Genomic DNA, 19,203 nt, shown 5'->3' with positions numbered 1-19,203 from the left:
TAATATTATTGTTGAATGAATATGATAGACTTAAGTTTAATAATGAATTATGCTAAAATTATACTAAGTTATCTAAAGACTCACTATATATTATTTTTATTGTGAAATTAAGATATGAGAGTACTCAAGAGGCTCTAGCTACTGGTATATTATTTCTACTATAATATTTCTATTAGTTTTGATATCTTAGACTTATTATATTCTATCTAAATCAAGAGTAATTTTTCATCAATTACTAGGATAAATCAATTGGGAAGTACAGATGAATCCTAACGAACGCCGGAACATCACAAATAATTTGAACTCTTAATATACGGTATTCGAATTCTTAATATACAATAGATGAGATTCAAATTCCCATTACCTAGGAATCATTTCACCGGTTACCATTGCATCATAGCCTCAAGGACAATAATATTATACCCTTGAGACTTTACTTGAGTGTACTCCTACCCTCAAATATTGATTCCACCACGTATTCAATCCGTTATGAGGCTTTCAATTATCTTTTTTAAAAATAGAGAAATAGTATTTTTTAAAACCCACTACTATGCAATACATCTTTAAATTTTTTAAATATATTTCAATGACTTAAGTGTGTCAACTAAATGTGTGTCTAGAGGGAGAAGTATTTTACAAGGAAAAAATTGTGTGATTTAATAAATATAAAAGTGTGGTATATATATGATTCTTCTACTTTGTTCAGCTAATTAATGATTTTTGTTGCTTCAGTATTCCTCGCGAGCTAACCTAACCTTTGACTCATCAGTTAGTCTTACTCTTTACATTGGGCATTGCATTTCTTGAATTATATAAGCACATGGTGCATTCATATATGTTTCTGATAGCATATAGTTGGCCACCAATATCAACCATGGGAACTCCCAAAAATTCTCTGATTTGGAGATTCATCATAAAGTATAAGTGTCAGCTATCAATTTTGATGCTCCTAGCTACAAGTAATCAACCCCATTGTCACCTTTTCAATTTGAATTTTTGCCAGTAAATTTCATTCAGTCAACAAAGCCAAAAGGTTCAAACTAGTTACTAGCATATGAAGGAAACACCAGCAAATAAATTTCTTCATCGATTTGTTTACCTTCGATCTAATTGGTCAGAGTTTAATTTTGCCATCACAAGACTGTATATGCTAGCCCTTGTTTGATTGAATTTCTGTGTCTTCGTTATGAATTCAAAGTTGCGCAACAACACGCAAGTTGGAAATCGATTAGACTTTCTTGCACAAAATGCATTATCTGCAGCTTTTGATATTAAAATAATAAAAAGAAACAAGTCACCATCTCAAAACTCCTCAGTTCTTCACCTTAATCACCTATTTCTTTTTTTTTTTTTAATAAAATAATATCAATCCGTACAATGAAGTGTGTGATGAGACAGCCACAGTATTCTCTGAAGCAAAGTCAAGCTTCTCTTTTACTCTTTCATTACAGCTGATGGCAATGCTGCTTGATAGTTTAATTTGACTCCCAAATTAACTACTCAGTGATTACTTCAGCTCAAGTCGATCTTTTATTGATTAATTAAATTAACAGTCATTAGGCCTTCAAATCAAATCATACACCAATGCACTGAATTCCAAACAACAGTGAAGTTTTCAAGCCAAACCTAAGGCATCTCATTCACTGTAGTGAAGGACACCTCACGAGCAGTAGTAACCACCCCGAGAAGGAGTCAACTTGAGGACGTACTATATGATATAAAACCAATTTGGGCAACCAAATACGGCAGCAAATGCTGCAAATTCTCCATGTAATCACCATGCTCATGCTAATAATTGAGTTTTCTTTCTTTTCTTTGTTTTTTTCTTCTTTTTTTTTTCTCTTGTTTGCTGATCTAAAACATGGCCCCTGCTCTCATTGCGCGATTCAATTTCAGTGTGAATATTCAGAAAAGGTTCCTGCAGGCTGCAGCTTCTCATATTCAGGAAACTACCTGCCTTGCACAAACCTTATCTGACTGAGTGGAGATTATAAAATTGGATAGCAGATATAGCAGAGAGATTTGAGTACCTACTATAAACTATTTTCTACTCCGATGATGATGCTTTTTCTTATGGTCATTCATTGACTATAATTTTATCAGGGTTGCTCCCGTGCAATGAGGCAGGGCAATGCTGTGGTTGGGAAGAGGTATGAATGCACACGTCAACCATAGCTGACGACTCAGCTCTTGATACATATTCATCTTTCAATTACGTGAAAGGAGATAAATTATAAAATTAATTTATAATCGATCGTTAAGTGATTAATAAATTTTTTTTTCCCTCCGAAGACATATATCCATCAAGAAACATAAGAGGGGCCTAGCCTGGGCTTTATCCCAGGCTACCCCCCTCATACCCCTTATACATGTTAAGAATCCATTAATTTTTTATTTTTTTTTTGATATTTAAAAGAATGACATTCGAAGAAATTTTAAAATAATCATCACTAATAATCTTTATAATTTTAAAATATCAATTTTTTAAGTTAAAAGAAATAAAAAATGAAATAGATTTGTGAAAGAAAATTTATTTTCTTACTACGAAGTTCAGTTGATTTGGAGGCGAAACAAAAGAGGCTAGTCCCTTCCTGATAGAGGTATATTATCTAATTCAAATATTAAATCTTATTAAAAATTTTTTAACTAGCTCAATATATCCTCATTTCTATACCAAGACTTTAAATTTAATCCAAATTCTAAAAGTCTAAATATTTTCTAACTAGCTCAGATGTTGAACCCATAATAGATGAGTTTGATGTCAATAAATTTAATTTATTATATTTTTAGTGTCTTGTAGGATTATTTTTTTATAATCTTTTAATCTGTTTTTATTTTTTGAATTATTTATTTATATTTTATTGAAATATTATTATTATTATTATTATTACTATTATTATGATATGAAAGATTTATTAATAATACATTAATTTTTATATGAATAAAAAATTTTCATATAAAAAAATAATAATTTATTTTAAATTTAGTTCATCTTAAAATAAAATCCTGATTTCGCCGTCGTCAAGAATTAAGTTATACTAAAGGTGTCACCGTTTAATAACTGGGCACACCATGAGCTTGCTCCGTGTATTTATTTATATATAGATATATCAAGAATATATTTATTTTGTCAATAAAGGTGGATTGTCCAAGTTTGATGGGCAAAAAGGGCAGAGGATAGTTGGGTTTGACTTTGAGACGTTGTTTAGGCAACAAATGATTGGTTGAAACGGTGACAAAGTCTTCAGTTTGACCAATATTTAGCTATTTACCATGCAATTTTCATCCCGAACGTTAAAGGGAAAGATGAAATGTTTTGATAAAGAGTGTATTCTAAAAGTTATAAAGACAAGTTATTGTTTCTCTTACGAAAGACTCTGAAAGACAATAAGAAGATATTAAGAGAAATGCAGAAAAGGAGGCCATTTTTTTGACTGCAACAAACATGTTCACAAATCCAAATCAGTACTATCCATTAAAGAAGTGCAAAATATGGCTGAAGTTGAACATTTGTGTACAGACCGTGACAAAATATAAGTCAAGGGATGTTAAGAAGAAATGTGGTGAGAGAGTTCCCTGTGTGGCCTACACTTCTCAAAAAAAAGCTGTAGCCTTGGAGGACTTTGCATGCAATTAATAAGCCTCCCTTATCATTGAGACCTTGAAAGCTACTACATTAATTTCAGCTAGCAGTAGAATATGCTCCATTTTTTTTTTGTTTTCGGTTCCATGCGTTTCGCACGCTGTGATAAATTACAGATGAACTCAAGTATGTTTCATGAGTTGTTAGAAGAGAGATCCGTAGCCGACAAAATATATATACAGTATTTAACCCTCCCCTCAGGTTTGGTATATGATCAGATTAACTCCCTACAAACCAACATGCACTAAGATTTCCCCCACAGATTTATCCTGCGTCACAAGATCCTCCAATATACAATTAAGAGCTGATGGATTTCTTATCTGAATTAATTAACAAATCACAAGGCGGACGTCGGCACATGTGTCATGGAGGAGGAGCAAGTCTTGCAGCGAGAAGGCCGTGAATGAAGAAGGTGAAAAGAGCCTGCACTGCACTGAACTGCACTGCAATGCGATGCGTGTTTACTATACGTGTCGGATTTTGGCCTTCCTGTCCCCCTCCAATTGTCTTAAGCCATGTCATGTGTTGCTCTCCGGCTGAGAGATGCGGTGGTTAAGACACGTCGCGAGTCGCGACTGTGATAAATAAGGGACGGCACCGAATCCGTTTGACTTTATTTACTCCCTTCTCTGCCATTCGCCTCTGTTTTCATTCTATATAAACCATAAACACAGTTCGTCCTCCTCTCCTATCAGATACTACTTTGTTCTATCCCTTAATTTAACTTCAACCTCTCGTTAATCCTTATCTATCTCTTCTCATTTCCCCAAACCAACTTTTCTTGCTCGAGTTGAGCCTTTGCGGTGCTGTTTATTGAGATGGGGAGAGCACCTTGTTGCGATAAAGAAGGTTTGAAGAAAGGTCCATGGACGCCGGAAGAGGACCAGAAGCTCGTCGACTACATACAGAAGCACGGACAAGGAAACTGGAGATCTCTTCCTAAGAAAGCTGGTATGTATGTTGCTACTTAAGTAAAAGCATGAGATTTATGGGATAAATATTGTTTGACTAATTCATGAGCGCTTGCTTAATTCATAGAGCTCGCGAGGTGTGGCAAGAGTTGCCGGCTCCGGTGGACGAACTACCTCCGGCCGGACATCAAGCGAGGAAGGTTCTCCTTTGAAGAGGAAGAGACCATCATTAAGCTACACAGCATGTTAGGCAACAAGTAAGAGGAGTCAACTCTCACAATTTAAGAAATTTAAAAGGAAGATAATTAAAGCAAGTATTTACCGTAATTGCTTTTGATTTCTCTGCTTCAGGTGGTCTGCGATTGCGGCGCGTTTACCGGGAAGAACAGACAACGAGATCAAGAACTACTGGAACACGCATATCCGGAAGAGGCTGCTGAGGATGGGAATCGATCCGGTGACTCACGCTCCTCGGCTCGATCTCCTCGACCTCTCCTCGCTCTTTTCTTCCTCTTTCTGCAACCCGTCGTTGCCGTCGTTGCCTTCCTCGCAGCTCGACTTGTCGAGGCTATTGGCTGGCCTCGACGGCGATCTCCTCTTGATGGCCACCAACCTCCTCTCGTCTCAGTATCCGAATCCCAACCTCGCGCTCAGTGGTCAAGGCCTGCCGCACCAGGATCAGCAACAACTGCTTCAATTTCCAGCTCAACAGACCTTGGACGACACTCAATGGATGCAGAGCGCTAATGCGAGCCAGTTACAGTCCGATCATGTGGTCGCGCTGCCGCAGACTTACATTGGAAATAATTTGATGCATGCGCCATCGGCGTTGACGCAATGGGTCAACGGCGGCGAAGGCGCCTCCTGCGTGGACGGTGGCGGCGGGAACTACAACTTGATGTCGGTTTGGTCGACGCCGGCGTCGTCGAGCCTGACGCCGCTGAACTCGCCGTCGACGACGACGCACGTGAACAGCAGCACGGAAGACGAGATGGAGAGCTACTGCAGCAGCCTCTTCCAGTTCCCTACCCCTGCTGACATCAGCAACCATGTCATGTAAACCAGATTATGTCGATTATTTTTCTTTTTTCTTTTTTCTTTTTTCTTTTTTCTTTACTCGCTGAGAAATGAATGACTAGTGCACTACAGTGTCTGTTATCTCAGCCGTATTCATATGATGTCTCATGTGTTGATATATATGAACAATCATCTTTTGGCCAAAAGCAAAAAGTAAAAAGAAAAAGAAAATTGTCTTATTGATGTTGCCAATTCAAACACAATTCTATTATCTTATTAAAAGTGCAGATTTAAAGCAATGTTTTAAATATAAAAGTAATGTAGAATATATAGCTAGCTAGGTTGCAGAAATAAATCTATAATATGGTTAGTAGAGTTGTTTTTATATTCATAGCTCTTGTTGCATCCAGTGCAACACTTTAAATAATTCTACTAGTCACTCTTGCAACAGTGTTATATTCTTCTCCCATACCTCAATTACAACACTTCCTCGAATCTAACATTTGTTCAAAAGATTACAATTTAATAATTAACACAGGTAGATGTTTATTATCCAATTCGTTCATCTTAATTTTTCAAATTAATATAATATAAGGCTAAATAACTTTTAACCCCCTTGTGTTTTTCATCCAAAAGTAGTTTACCCCTATATTTAAAAAATGACACTTAGCCCCCCTATATTTTAAAGGAAAAAGAAAAAAAAAATAAATGACTAAAATAACCCTTACTTTTATTTAAATGTTAAAATTATGGCTAAATAAGTCCCTTTTTTTTTCATCCAAAAGTAGTTTCCCTCTTGTATTAAAAAAATGACACTTAGCCCCCTATGTTTTAAAAAAAAAAGAAAAAAATAATAAATGACCAAAATAACTTTTTTACTATTCTAAATGTTAAAATTATTCTAATTGAACATCCTTATTTAAAGCAACCTTAGATTTTTAGACAAAAAGAAAATTTAAAAATAAAAAATCTTACATAATCATTGAAAGCTTAATCTTAATCAAACCTGATTTATATATAGGTCAAAAATTTCACTTGTTCTTAAAAAAACTCTCACAAAATTTATACATGCACCAGTAAAAATTTTGTGAGAGTTTTTTTAAGGAACAAGTGAAATTTTTAACCTATATATCAATTAAGTTTGGTTAAGATTAAGTTTTCAACGATTATGTGAAATTTTTTATTTTTACTTTTCTTTTTGCCTAAAAATCTAAGGTTACCTTGAATAAAGATGTTTTAGTTAGAATAATTTTAACATTTAGAATAGTAAAGGAGTTATTTTGATCATTTACTATTTTTTTCTTTTTTTTCTTTAAAACATAGGGGGCTAAGTGTCATTTTTTAAATACAGGGAGAAACTACTTTTGAATGAAAAATAAAAGGGGCTTAAAGTTATTTAGCCATAATTTGACATTTAAATAGCAAAGGGTTATTTTGATCATTTATTATTTTTTATCTTTTTTTCTTTAAAATATAAGGGGTCTAAGTGTCATTTTTTAAATATAGGGGGACAAATTATTTTTATAAGGAAAACATAAGGAAGTTTAAAGTTATTTAAGCTTAATATAAAGCATGCTGCATATATCCGCCTAAATGAAATCATCAAAATACTATAATTAAATATAATCATAAACAAAACATTATCCCTAGAAAGAATATTTAAATATCAGCTGCAACATCTCCCACTTAGAGCGTTGACATCCAGGCGAGTAAATGCGTACGTGTACCGATTGGGTCCACTGAACACTTCAAGATTCGTGTTCATGATTGATGGACGGGTCCTACTGCCTACGCCGTGAGTGCAGGGTCCCGCGTGAGACTCTCGGTGCACTAGCGAGATGCGACTTTGTCCGATCTCAGCCGTTCATCGTCGGCATCGTCGGACGCGTGGCCGACGATGTGGACGGCTCCGATTTCTTTCACGTGACGATGATTGTACCAATTATTGATACTGATGGGACTTTAACATCCGCATATTTTAGACACGTAACGCCAGCGTTGACATTGTTTTCCTTTTTCTTTTTTTTCCTCTTTGTTTTTTGGTGATTTTAATTTTCTTTTGTGTTACGCTAAAGTTTCCTCAAACAGGCAGTTTACAAGATGATCTATGTTACTCAAAAAGTCCAAACAATGTATTTCGAAAAATCAAATAATATTTTCAGAAAGGAGCTTTTAGATCTTTTGCGCTTGGATTATTCATTCGTACCAGATTAGTGGATGAAATCAAAGGCTTCTCTCAGAAGAGAAGAACAAGAAGAGTGAGCGGTTGTATTCCCACCAGCCTGAAGAAAACAAGGACGAGTTTTCCCCGATGTGATATATATTTTCCACCCTGAAATTCTTATAATTTCCATAATTTTCGCATCACCAGCACATCACCGAGACGTGGAATTAAGAGAAGAAGGGAGAGATCTGGAGCAGCTTTTGCCTTTTGGTTGGCGACGTAGACTTCAAGCAACTTGGTGTTTTTCTCTCGCCGGCCGCCGACGACGACGACACTTTCAGAGCCGCACTTTTGGTGGGGTTCAGTTCATACTGTGTTAGTTGCCACCATTTTCATCGTCTTGTCGTTCGATGACCGACAACAAAGAAAAGGCCAATTTCGTTGCATGCAGGTCGCTGTTGGAGTGAATGAGTGGCGTTGCAAAGGTCTGACTTAGTTTGGTCTCTTGAACTTGAAGCCTCCCCATGTATTTGGAGTAGACATTTACTTTACCTTACATAGTTGTGCTACTGATGTGAATCAAAAAATAATTTATGCCACATTCAAAAAGAATCAAACTTGGAAGATAAAATTTTTTCAAAAAAAAAAAAATTAGATTAGAAATAGTCTTATTCCTTCGTCCGTAATTACTCATTCAGTTACAAAGATTTAGCAACCTTTCAACTACACATTTATGCAATATTATCTAAACCAACGCATTCAATTCAGGCCTCCCACTTGCATTGAAAAAAAAATCATTTAACAAATGTATGTAGCTTTCACCTATTAATACAACATTTATAGTTTCAAAATAGTTCATTTATTCATGTTAATGGAGAAACAACAGCTAAGTAGCATAGGCTCTGTATTTTGAAGTCTAATTTACAAGTTAGCTATTTGTTCTGCACCACTCTGTAGTTCAAGATCAAGTCTTCTGGCTTCTTCCATATATACGCTCGAACTGTGGCCAAACTCATTTCAGGTAAGAGCACCTGCGCTCATCAAACGAGTAGAAAATGATCAGAGAAACAGAAGGGAAAAAAAATGACATTTAGATATTGAAATGTGAAATTTAAAAAATAAAAAATAAAAAATAAAAAGGCCTTGTGGAACCTTACCTGGTTGTTGCATAAGATTTCGATGCTTGGCTTTATCTTTTGCCAGGCCTTCATCCCTGATCGTAGTGAGACATCTCCTAGTGAAGAAAGTTGAGACTGTCCTGTGCTCAATCCCAAACCAGATGACCCATCGGAGCTTCCACCATCCAATGGTTTGTCAAGAACCATCTTTTCCAAGACATAGTTTATTACCTGTAAAATGAAACAATGCAAAGAAGTTATTAGGACAACTAACATGTATCTATAAATATCTCATGAATGTTTGTATGACAAGGTTTAAGGCCACATTAGATGGAAAATTTCACAATTAAGAAGCTAGAAATTAATGGCTAGGTTTAGTGTGTTAAAATTGTAAAATTGGCATAACATGATCAGAAACAATGTCTAATATCCTAACTTTTGCAACAAATTACATTTTTTTAATAGGTATTATATTAATTAACTGCATTTTAACTTGAAAGGAAATTTAGGTAAAAATGATCCAAGTAGAAATTTATGATATCGTGAATATAGGAGTGACTGTCGTGCACACAAGCACCAAATTAGCGCCTACAACACGTATTAGATTACAGAAACTTCATGCACAAAACATTATAGTAGTAGCATACCTCATGCAGCAATCATGTATTTCTGAAGCGTGACAAAGATTAACTACTTAAAACTATAACTTACTTTGTTAATCCTCAATATCCGAGGCGCACTCAATTTGCCTTGTGTTATTATTTGCACATTTGAACCTTCACAAGCTTGCAAATGAAAGCTACATCTAATAATGAAGAACAAAAGAAATTCAGAGGTAAAAAGGTAATTGAGATAAACAAAACAACCTACAAATCATCTTATGCACACATGTTTATGATCTTATTAACTGAGCTGCAAAGGAAAATAAATATAGAACTTTGGAGGTAAAACAAATAGAGAAAAATTCATTCCACAACTAACTTCAAACATAAATTCCATGTGATCCGGCTATCAACTGTAGTAAAACAAATGTATAGCAAAGTACGAGGCAAATGTAGCAGTTAAAATGCAGCCTTTTATCAAGAAATTATCTTATTCAGCTATGATGAAAATTTTGACTATAGCTTGCCAACAGTAAATAGTCACATAGGAGAATAGCAACTTTGATTGTCATATTGTTTCATGGTCTTCGGATATGCCATTGCAACTTCTACAACTTAGTAGTTTGGACAAGGAAACCAAGCCTCCTTTATTTCTTCAACTTGGAAAGAGAACCAAACATAATAAGAACTAACTGCATAGCAATAAATTTAACTACAATGGGGAGGAAAGAAGAAAAGTCAAACATACAATGCATGAACTTATATTTAAGTATTGAAGCAAATAGAAGAAATTTAATGGGACAAAAAAGTGGAAAAGAAAGAAAATTTTGTAAGCAGAAGATAGAAGAAAAGTATGTGTTACTTTGTGTTTTCTCTTGCAGGTAATCGGCTATTTAAAACACATTCCATACACCACCAAGGAAGATCCTTCTCATCTTCTGTTCCATCTAAATCCGTGATCTTCTTTCTCCAAGGACCTCCATGTGAACCCTCTGTAACTATCGATGGAGGTGAAACTGTTGAAAATTCAAAAGAAGGGAGGGCAGAGAAATTGCTGTTGTCTGAACCATCATCCACCTCAATTTTCGAGTGTGGATGATTTCTAACAATATCATGTGTAGATGCAACATCTCCATTTGATGAAGTGTGTGACCCAGATCTATGCCTTCTTTTAGCCATCCAGTGGACCAACAAACCACGAAGTGTCTCTTGAGCTAGGTTTATCTGAAAAATTCAAACATGAGATAAGCCCAATAGGATGCGAAATTGAAAAAAAGACATACTTTGGCAACTGCAAACTTTATATCAGCTGTCCACCATTTAGCATATACACATCTAGTCTATTAGATCTAAGTCACTCTATTTTCATAGATATCAAGCAACAATTTCCATTTGGCACAAGGTGGTTGCTTTGAGAAGCTAAAGTTAGTTTCAAAAATACAAAAAATGGTTAAATGTTTTACCTTGAGATCCTCTGGTGCTCCTACCATATTCAAGTCCACGGCATACATCTCAGCAGAAAAGCATTGAGGAGTATCCAAATGGACAGACAAACTTCCAAGTCGCGTATCCATTGTAAACCATGCAGGTATACTCACCTTTGAAGAATAAACATCAAAAGGTTTCTTAGATGTTGAAGATAACATGAGAAAATGAACAGTGACATCAAACATGATCCATGCGTGAAAATGTACCATTTCAAATAGCTCTTCCTTCTTTTCGTCAAAAGACACCTGCTGAGTGTGGAAAAATTGCAGAATAGTTTAGATAGATTTCCTGTCAGCGTACTATAGCCACAAAAATATGTTCTCAAACCATCCATACAACATATGGTATATTAACTTTAAGTACGAAAGAACCTTGCCATAGTCCTCGATCACAACACCCTTGGTAATCTCCCACAATTTAACAGAACCTACTGTATCCTGTAAGAATATGTTACAAGCTTGCAAGGTTAAAATGGAGGCATAAAAGTAAACCAATGATCAAAATAATTAAAACCAAGAGTGCAAAGAAAATTTATAAGACAGGACATCATATTCACCTTGGTCAACACATGTCTTCTGTTGTTCAAGATTTCATATTTTACAATTCCTGGGATTCCAGAAATGGTGAAAGATGGTTCTTTGTATACAGGTACCTACAAAAGGAAGGGTTTATTCAGATCTTTCAGAAAGATAATTAACCTCCAAAGAATGGGACTGATAGTTAAGAACAATTCTCGGGAATTAATTCCAAAAAATTGAAGTAGGGACTTAAATATACTGTAACACAATCAGTACCAGAGATTGTTGGACTGACATGAACCTATTACTCATAGAAGTTTATGGAAATTACAACTTACAGGGGCTGATCCTTCTAAAGAAGCTCTTGCCCTTGTGAAAGACAAATTTCCTGCTAAAAAAGAACCACCTCTTTCAAGAACTTTTTGTGGATTCTGTCCTTCAGCTGGCAACCTATGTACAGATGAATCTGTAGTCGCAATCCATATACTATCATCTTGTAACACCATCTGTAAAATAGGGTGTTCTTCTTTTGTGTAAAGCAAAAGGCTTTCTCTGGTAGACAAGTCTGTCAGGTACAACTAATAAAAACAGAATCAAACAACATGTGCAGATTAGGGAACAGATAAATCCATCTTTATAAAGGGCAGGTGAGGATAATTACTATACTTACAGATTGGTCTCTCCCACCACTATAAACATGCGTGAATGCTGGATTACTGGCGAGAGCCCATACAGAATCGGTATGGACAGCATAAGAATGCACACATCGTTGCTGACCAAGATCCCATAGACTACAGAAAACAACAAAGGCTAACTAAGGATAAAGCACAAAAATTTATTGACAGATAATCCATGAAATGAAAAAAAAAATGAAATGAGTTTGATGCTTGAAATCCAAACCAAATTGCAAGAGTGTTTAGTATGAGGATATTTCTACCGGATCATTGAATCAGATGACCCTGATAGGCAGAACCTGCAATGAAGATTAATAAACAAATTTTCATAATTGATGGCAAACAATAATTCTTGAAACAAGAGAGTAACATCAAGTGTCTCCAATTACATGAAAAAAACAAATTAAAACTAGTTGGAAGTTTGGCTACTAAAGTGAAATAGATACAGTACTTTTTACAAATTCCAGAAAAAGAGAGTTTCCTTGCATTGCAATAGCATGAATAATTGGACTCATAAGAGATCGTAGAGTAGAAGCCAAGTATCATAGACGCAATCTGACATTAGTATAGTTTAAGAAAATCTAGAAGAAAATACCTGCAGAAATGTATTAATGCATATTCTACTTACTGTTGGATGAAACATTCACATGAATCCAACTGAAATGCATAAATCAATCATGACACCAGAGCAAAAGGATGAGAAACATAATTTTGTTGATCATAGCAGAGGGAAAAAAAAGTATACACCTTCCTGTGGAATCGAGAAGCAAAGCCCTGATGTTGTCAGTATGCCCTCTAAGCTTCAAAACTTTTGAACCAGATCTTGAGTCCCAAACCCGTATAACCTATAGAAAGTCAATAGGTAGGTAAATAAATATTACAATATTCACATTTGGAAAAGTCTCTTTTCCATGATTTAGATGTGCAATATGTGGATTCAGAATTTGAGCACCTTCTCAGTTCCACCAGAAACAAGCAAGGTCCCACTATCATTCATTGCTAAGGCATAAACTGACTCCTTATGGCCTTTGGCAGCAATTGGACAATATCCACTAGACTGATTGTTATGAAAAGATATGTCGTTTCCCACATTAATACCCCGTAGGCTTGACATTGGAGGTCCCGCATTCCCATTAGAATGTTCATCTTCTTTTGAATCAACAGATTTTGCAACTGGAAGGAGAGCTGAATCAATGTCCCAAATGAAAACCTCCCCACCAAGCCCCGCAGAGGCAACTATATTGCCCTAACACAGTTAAAAGGTAGAAATGAATCAGATACTTCAATACAGGACTATATGAAACAAATATATATATATATATATATATATATATAAGACAACTAAAACACCAACATACAACAGAAAACGAACTAAGCTACTTTCACAGTTAAAAAAAAAAGTTAAATGGAATACATTTTGCTCAGCAGCAGCAAGACAAATGACATAGTCAGAATGTTGACGAAGAGTTCTTGTGCAAACACCATCAGACAAGGGGTTCCATATCTGTGGAAAAAAGAGAAGGACGAGTTAAAATAGACTAATCTCTCTGCATCAGTAATAACCATTTCTAAATGAATAACCTTCAGGGTAGTGTCTGAAGAACATGAGACAAGGTTGCTACCAGCCATAACTGCATCATTGACCTGTATAACAGCTGCAGATTAAATAAAGGTAAAGTAAACTAAAATAACACTATGAGATTTTGTTTAAATGTTGAAAGAGAATTGGTTAAATTGCTAATTGCATATTTGCCCTAGTGCAAATAGAAACTAGAGCTTTTACACAGATTTTGCATTACAGATCTACTAAGCTATTCCTACAATCTCACTGCAGATTTCAACAGTGATAAAGTATTTGTATGATATACCTGAATTGACTTTATATACACCAAAGGTATACTAATACCGCTATGGTTATATTAATTACTACGATAATAATCAAATCCACATGCCTCTGATGTATTAGGAATGATTGTACCAGTTCTATAACAAACTGACACATGAAAAGTCTATATAACATAGAATTCAATAAAATGCAAGTGAGATTAACTACACAATTCCCTTTGGCAACAAATACCGCGGAGTATGTGGTCAAATTCTTGGTATTTGCTTTTTTTATGAGGTTATCTCGGAGCAGTTAGTCAGTTCATTATTTCATGCAACTAAAGAAATCTTAAGGACCAACAATGTTAGTATTGGTTTTATTGTTATTAAGGTAGCCAGTTTTCTAAGGAAAAGATGAGATAGATATGTTACAAGGAAAAAAGAAAAACAAACAATTAAGTTTAATGGAAAATACCCAATCAACATGGGACTCAAATGTAGCCGAATAGGTAACATCATTTTTGCTTAAAGCCCATCTTTTCAATGTCCCATCTCTGCTCCCCGTGAAAAGATAATCACAAGGAGTTGTGGATTTTAGGACAGCCAAACAATTAATACCTGCACAATGCTGCATACAAATGCAATAATTTGAATGAAACAATATTTTTGATGTAAAAATACAAAATATATCATGGAACAGCAGATCAAGAACATCATATACTAGTTGTAAGGACAACAAGAATCTAATGGAGACCTTTGTGCTATCTGCATCATTCAGTACATATGTCAAGCGTTTCTCCTTCCGAGGACGTGATGAATTGGAGGTGTTACCTGCACTGCCCACACGGTGCATTGCAGCTTCAAGCTTTCCTGTAATATCTTTTCAATGTCTGATGAGATTATCACACTTCATAAAATTGCTAAGAAATATAGCATCAACATACTTGCATCCACTATAACATGTTCAGGAATGCTTATAATATTGCATAAAATGTGAAACCACATATCATCTTTGGTCAAAATACAACATGTCACACTAATATATTTCATCAATCATGATATTAATTTATTAAATTAAAAATGGAAATTTTGGGGCAGACATTATATATACAGCAATTTTCTGCAAGGCAATATATATACTTCTAATAATCATCATCTTCTTCATCAAGTTGGGTTGTCTCAATCATTTGGGGACAGCTATGGTTTACATGAACCTTATCCTTCCATTTTGAGTTCTATACAAAGCAATCTAACTAGTACCTTTAAAATCAATTATATCATTTCTTTTATTACATTAACTAATGTTTTCACTCTCTACCCTTTCCACTTTTTTCTAATAGGTTCAACTCTTACTAATGTTTTCATTGATCCTCCTCTGCCCTTTCCACCCTTTTCTATAACAGATTCAACCCTTCTAACAAAAAAGAAAACAGAAGGGGAGAAAGGAAATCTAATCGGTACAACTTTAAACACTGATGCTAGATTAAGGATTAGGCGTAGACAATTGGATGCCATTCACATCTCTTGATTGTGGCAGTTTAGAGGTTGTATTCAATACGAGAAGTTTATGAACACAGCATTTACAATTTCCTGGTAACGAACGGATAATTGAAGTGTTGCAAAACTTACCACCTTCTTTTCTCCTTGTTTACATGTTCGTATTGTCATTAGAAGAGGAGGAAAAGAACTAAACAAGGATTGATCCTTGTAAATCAGCTAACACAAAACCAGGAATAGAATCAACGTCAACGAATAATATTTACTAATCACTACCCTAAGATCTGCAGCAACAGAACCTAATGAAGTTCCATTCCTTTTCCTTAAATCTTCTTCTGAACTCACTAACAATATTCTAGGATCGAGGAAGGATGATCCTTCCCACAAAATGATTATCAATTCTGATTTAAAAAGCACGACAGCACACGTCGGTCCAAATCCCATATTCATAATAATTAAATCATGATTTAGGAGAAAAGGATCCTGCGAATCACCTAAACGCAAAGGCAGACTCAGGTCGAAGAAAATGACGGGCACAGTAAATCCAAACAAGACGAGGAGGGGCAGATCTTACCTGCACCGAGCAGGGTGGCTTCCGATGGTTTACTGCTCGCCGGGGAGCTCACTCGACGGGCTCGCTTCCGTTCTGCTGCAGAAAACCCTCGTCTACTTCCGAAGGAAGAAAGGGCGCCGGGAGAGACAGTCCGTCGGAGGGAGAGAGAGAGAGAGACCGAGATTGACCCGTGGTGAACCGGCCGGGCCTGGCAATTCTTCTTCCCATACCGCGGGATGGGCCCAATTTGAAGAAAATCCGGCCCAGCCCAACATAGCCCAAATCTGACTGAGAGCCCATCATTGATGATCACCCAATTGCTACCATTTTGTATCTTATTAGATCTTGTTTATTAGAGAATATTTTCTTTGTTAAGGAATATTTTCTAATTTATTTATTTATTTCTTAGTATTTTAGGTATTTTTTCTATTTTATACTTGTAATAGTATCTATATACTGTACACATCATTAAAAAAAGATTGTGTATTCGACTCTCAATACGATATCAGAGCACTAATTTAACAGCAAAATTTTTTCTCTTTGTAAATCCTAGTCACGAGCCGCTATAGCCACTGCCCACAATGGCCACCGACTATGACATCACCTACTGACCACCTCCCATGAGTACTCCTGATTCGTCTTCCGATTTTGTAGTTTTTAAAGTCAATGCTCAGGCATCATTGAAACTCACCACCTCCAATTATTCTGCCTAGCGCTTACAGTTCACATCTCTTCTATTCAAGTACAACTTACTGGGATTTACTGATAACTCATGTCTCTGCCCCCTGCGCAAATAATGCTTACAGATGTCACACTCTCTCAAACAAATCCTGATCATATTCTCTAGCTCTGTTAGGATCAACTTCTCCTCAATGCTATTGTTCGATCGATGTCTCCTATTCTTGTACAGCTTATTTCTACATCCACTTCATCTAGAGACGTGTAGTAGACGCTGGAGAGAACCTACGTTATTCCCTCACATGGCAGGATTATAACTTATCGGCAAAACCTTGTCATCCCTCATTATGGTAATAGATCTATTACTGATTATATACAAGACATCAAAAGAAATATTGATACTCTTGTGCTTATGAATATCAAAGTTAACTTTGATGAACTCTGTATTCACATCTGAATGGTCTTAGTCAAGACTATTGAAATATTTTACATGCCCTGCAAGTTTGTGATATCCCTGTTACCTTTTGACGAGCTCTTCGAGCAACTCCTCGACTATGAGACCTAGTTAAAAATCTCGACACCATGTCCATCTTCGACATCAATGACTGCTCTTGTGGCTCCAACAGAGAATTCATATACCTAGTAATCAAATTCTTGTGGTGGTCGCCAACAGACTTCTAATTCAAACTTTGCGCAGCCACAGGAGTGAGAAATTTTGTCAATGTCTTATCAATCGCGCTTGCATGCCCTGCTGCTGCCTGCGTGCCCACCTATACAGTCGGCTATGCCCAGTCCTAATCACTATCTTGAGTATTGTCAAATATGTGTTGTCACAGGTCACTTTGCTCATCAATGCGGTTATATGACTACCTCAATGCTAGCCTTACTTCCACTGGCTCTGTTGTGTGCTCCACATCACACATATAGTGCACCATTTGCTCACACTACCATTCATTTTGCCCCTCTATATGATCATCAAAAATGGGTGGTTGACTCTAGTATCTTTTACCATGTTATTACTGATTTCACTACTCTTTCATTGCATGAGCCTTACTCTAGAAATGATGAGTTATTATCGATGATGGTTATCGACTACCTATTGCCCACACTAGTTCTTGTTGGTGCAGTCAGTACTAATAATCAAATTCAAGTTTTGATATATGACAAAAGATTAAAGTTAGACTGTGTTATCTAATGTATTTACCAAGTGTGCAAGCTGAAAGACTTGATGTGTCTAGAGGATCAAAAATTAGGTTGAAGTTAGGTCGGGAGGACTTGATAACTGGCAGGAAGCCTAGATAGGTTAGAGAGGGCCTAATATCTGGTAGGAAGTTCAGTTGGGTCAATAGGACCAAACAATTGGCTGAAGTCTAGATGGGGTATCTGGCAAGAAGACCTAGTGGGTCAAGAAATCAGACATCAAGTAAGTCTGCAAATGGCAAGTGGGAGTAAGCAACTAGAGGAGAGAGCTTCAGTGAGGATAAGTCCTAGTGAGACTATAGGTGCTGGTCCAACTTAGATCCAACTTGAAAATTTAAATTAAAACCAAGAATAGATCTTAATCTTGGTAAAATAGAATTTAATTCATAAATATATAAACTACTCATGCATATATTTTTTCTAATTCTATATTATATATATATATATATATATATATACAGAAATGATCTGCTGCGGACCAAAGCCGTGCGGACCGCTGCGGACATGCCTTCCTGATCGATCTGGTGACCGATCAGGGAATCGATGCCTTCCTGATCGGTCACCAGACCGATCAGGAGGTTCCCTGATCGGTCCAGAGACCGATCAGGAGGTTCCCTGATCGGTCTGGTGACCGATCAGGAAGGCAAGTCCGCAGCGGTTCGCACGGCTTTGGTCCGCAGCAAATCATTTCTGTATATATATATATATATATATATATCTTTGAATTCTATATGCTAGCCACAGACAGAGCCTGATTCTGAGTCTCAAGTCAAAAGTTATGGCCTTCAGAAGATTATTGTATAGAACTAGTGGATTGGAGGTGCCCTAGTTGTTTGGAGGTGCATGGAACTGAGGCACCCTAAGTTAATCAGAGGCACCCTGGATCAGAAAAATTATCAAGATGATAACACACGATTACATCAGATCGGATAACCTTCATTAGAGGCGCCCTGCTGTTAGAGTGTATACTAAAAGCCTGGCTTTTGGTATAAACATTTATCTAGAAATAATAATCACATTGGTCAAATATCTACATTTATGATAAATGTAGTTGTTCAATTAATTTATATTGTAGATAACATGGTGTGTGGTGTCACACACAGAGGATCATGTTATCAGTACCTTATAAATTATAAACAGTAGCTCATGACCATAATGGAAAGGAACAAACCATTGGAAGGTCGTAATGTAATTAGGTATTAGTTTATCTTAACTATATAATTACACTAGTACACTTAGAGTGTATTGAGTAGGACCATTAGAGGTCGTTTCTTTTATACTGACTTTATAAAGAAACAAAGATCTCAGTTATTATG

General features: G+C 36.0%; 2 protein-coding genes across 2 annotated transcripts; one reads left to right on the top strand and one right to left on the bottom strand.

Moving 5' to 3' along the window:
- Positions 1 to 4,271: 4,271 nt before the first annotated feature.
- LOC122003941 (transcription factor MYB41-like) lies at positions 4,272 to 5,770 on the top strand. The gene is made up of 3 exons (XM_042558904.1): positions 4,272 to 4,594; positions 4,682 to 4,811; positions 4,906 to 5,770. The coding sequence occupies exons 1-3, from the start codon at positions 4,462 to 4,464 to the stop codon at positions 5,612 to 5,614; spliced, it is 972 nt and encodes a 323-aa protein (XP_042414838.1). The 5' UTR covers positions 4,272 to 4,461; the 3' UTR covers positions 5,615 to 5,770.
- A 2,762-nt stretch (positions 5,771 to 8,532) lies between these two features.
- On the bottom strand, positions 8,533 to 16,209 carry LOC122006362 (WD repeat-containing protein 48 homolog). The gene is made up of 18 exons (XM_042561835.1): positions 16,031 to 16,209; positions 14,714 to 14,829; positions 14,435 to 14,587; positions 13,717 to 13,779; positions 13,550 to 13,639; positions 13,088 to 13,381; positions 12,883 to 12,980; positions 12,399 to 12,434; positions 12,132 to 12,252; positions 11,800 to 12,039; positions 11,500 to 11,595; positions 11,315 to 11,380; positions 11,150 to 11,188; positions 10,919 to 11,053; positions 10,318 to 10,679; positions 9,565 to 9,658; positions 8,893 to 9,084; positions 8,533 to 8,766 (listed from the first exon to the last, which is right to left on the bottom strand). The coding sequence occupies exons 2-18, from the start codon at positions 14,810 to 14,812 to the stop codon at positions 8,668 to 8,670; spliced, it is 2,277 nt and encodes a 758-aa protein (XP_042417769.1). The 5' UTR covers positions 14,813 to 14,829; positions 16,031 to 16,209; the 3' UTR covers positions 8,533 to 8,667.
- Between the last annotated feature and the right edge of the window lie 2,994 nt (positions 16,210 to 19,203).

This window comes from Zingiber officinale, chromosome 7B (genome assembly GCF_018446385.1).
Source record: "Zingiber officinale cultivar Zhangliang chromosome 7B, Zo_v1.1, whole genome shotgun sequence".
NCBI lineage: Eukaryota > Viridiplantae > Streptophyta > Magnoliopsida > Zingiberales > Zingiberaceae > Zingiber > Zingiber officinale.
This window is presented reverse-complemented; position numbering and strand designations above follow the sequence as displayed.

Coding starts and splice junctions, on each gene's coding strand:
- LOC122003941 (XM_042558904.1), top strand. CDS start 4,462: ATGGGGAGAGCACCTTGTTGCGATAAAGAAGGTTTGAAGAAAGGTCCA. Junction 4,595..4,681: donor ATCTCTTCCTAAGAAAGCTG/GTATGTATGTTG, acceptor CTTAATTCATAG/AGCTCGCGAGGTGTGGCAAG. Junction 4,812..4,905: donor CACAGCATGTTAGGCAACAA/GTAAGAGGAGTC, acceptor TCTCTGCTTCAG/GTGGTCTGCGATTGCGGCGC.
- LOC122006362 (XM_042561835.1), bottom strand. CDS start 14,812: ATGCACCGTGTGGGCAGTGCAGGTAACACCTCCAATTCATCACGTCCT. Junction 12,253..12,398: donor TCATCTGATTCAATGATCCG/GTAGAAATATCC, acceptor TGTTTTCTGTAG/TCTATGGGATCTTGGTCAGC. Junction 9,085..9,564: donor GGATATTGAGGATTAACAAA/GTAAGTTATAGT, acceptor TTCATTTTACAG/GTAATAAACTATGTCTTGGA.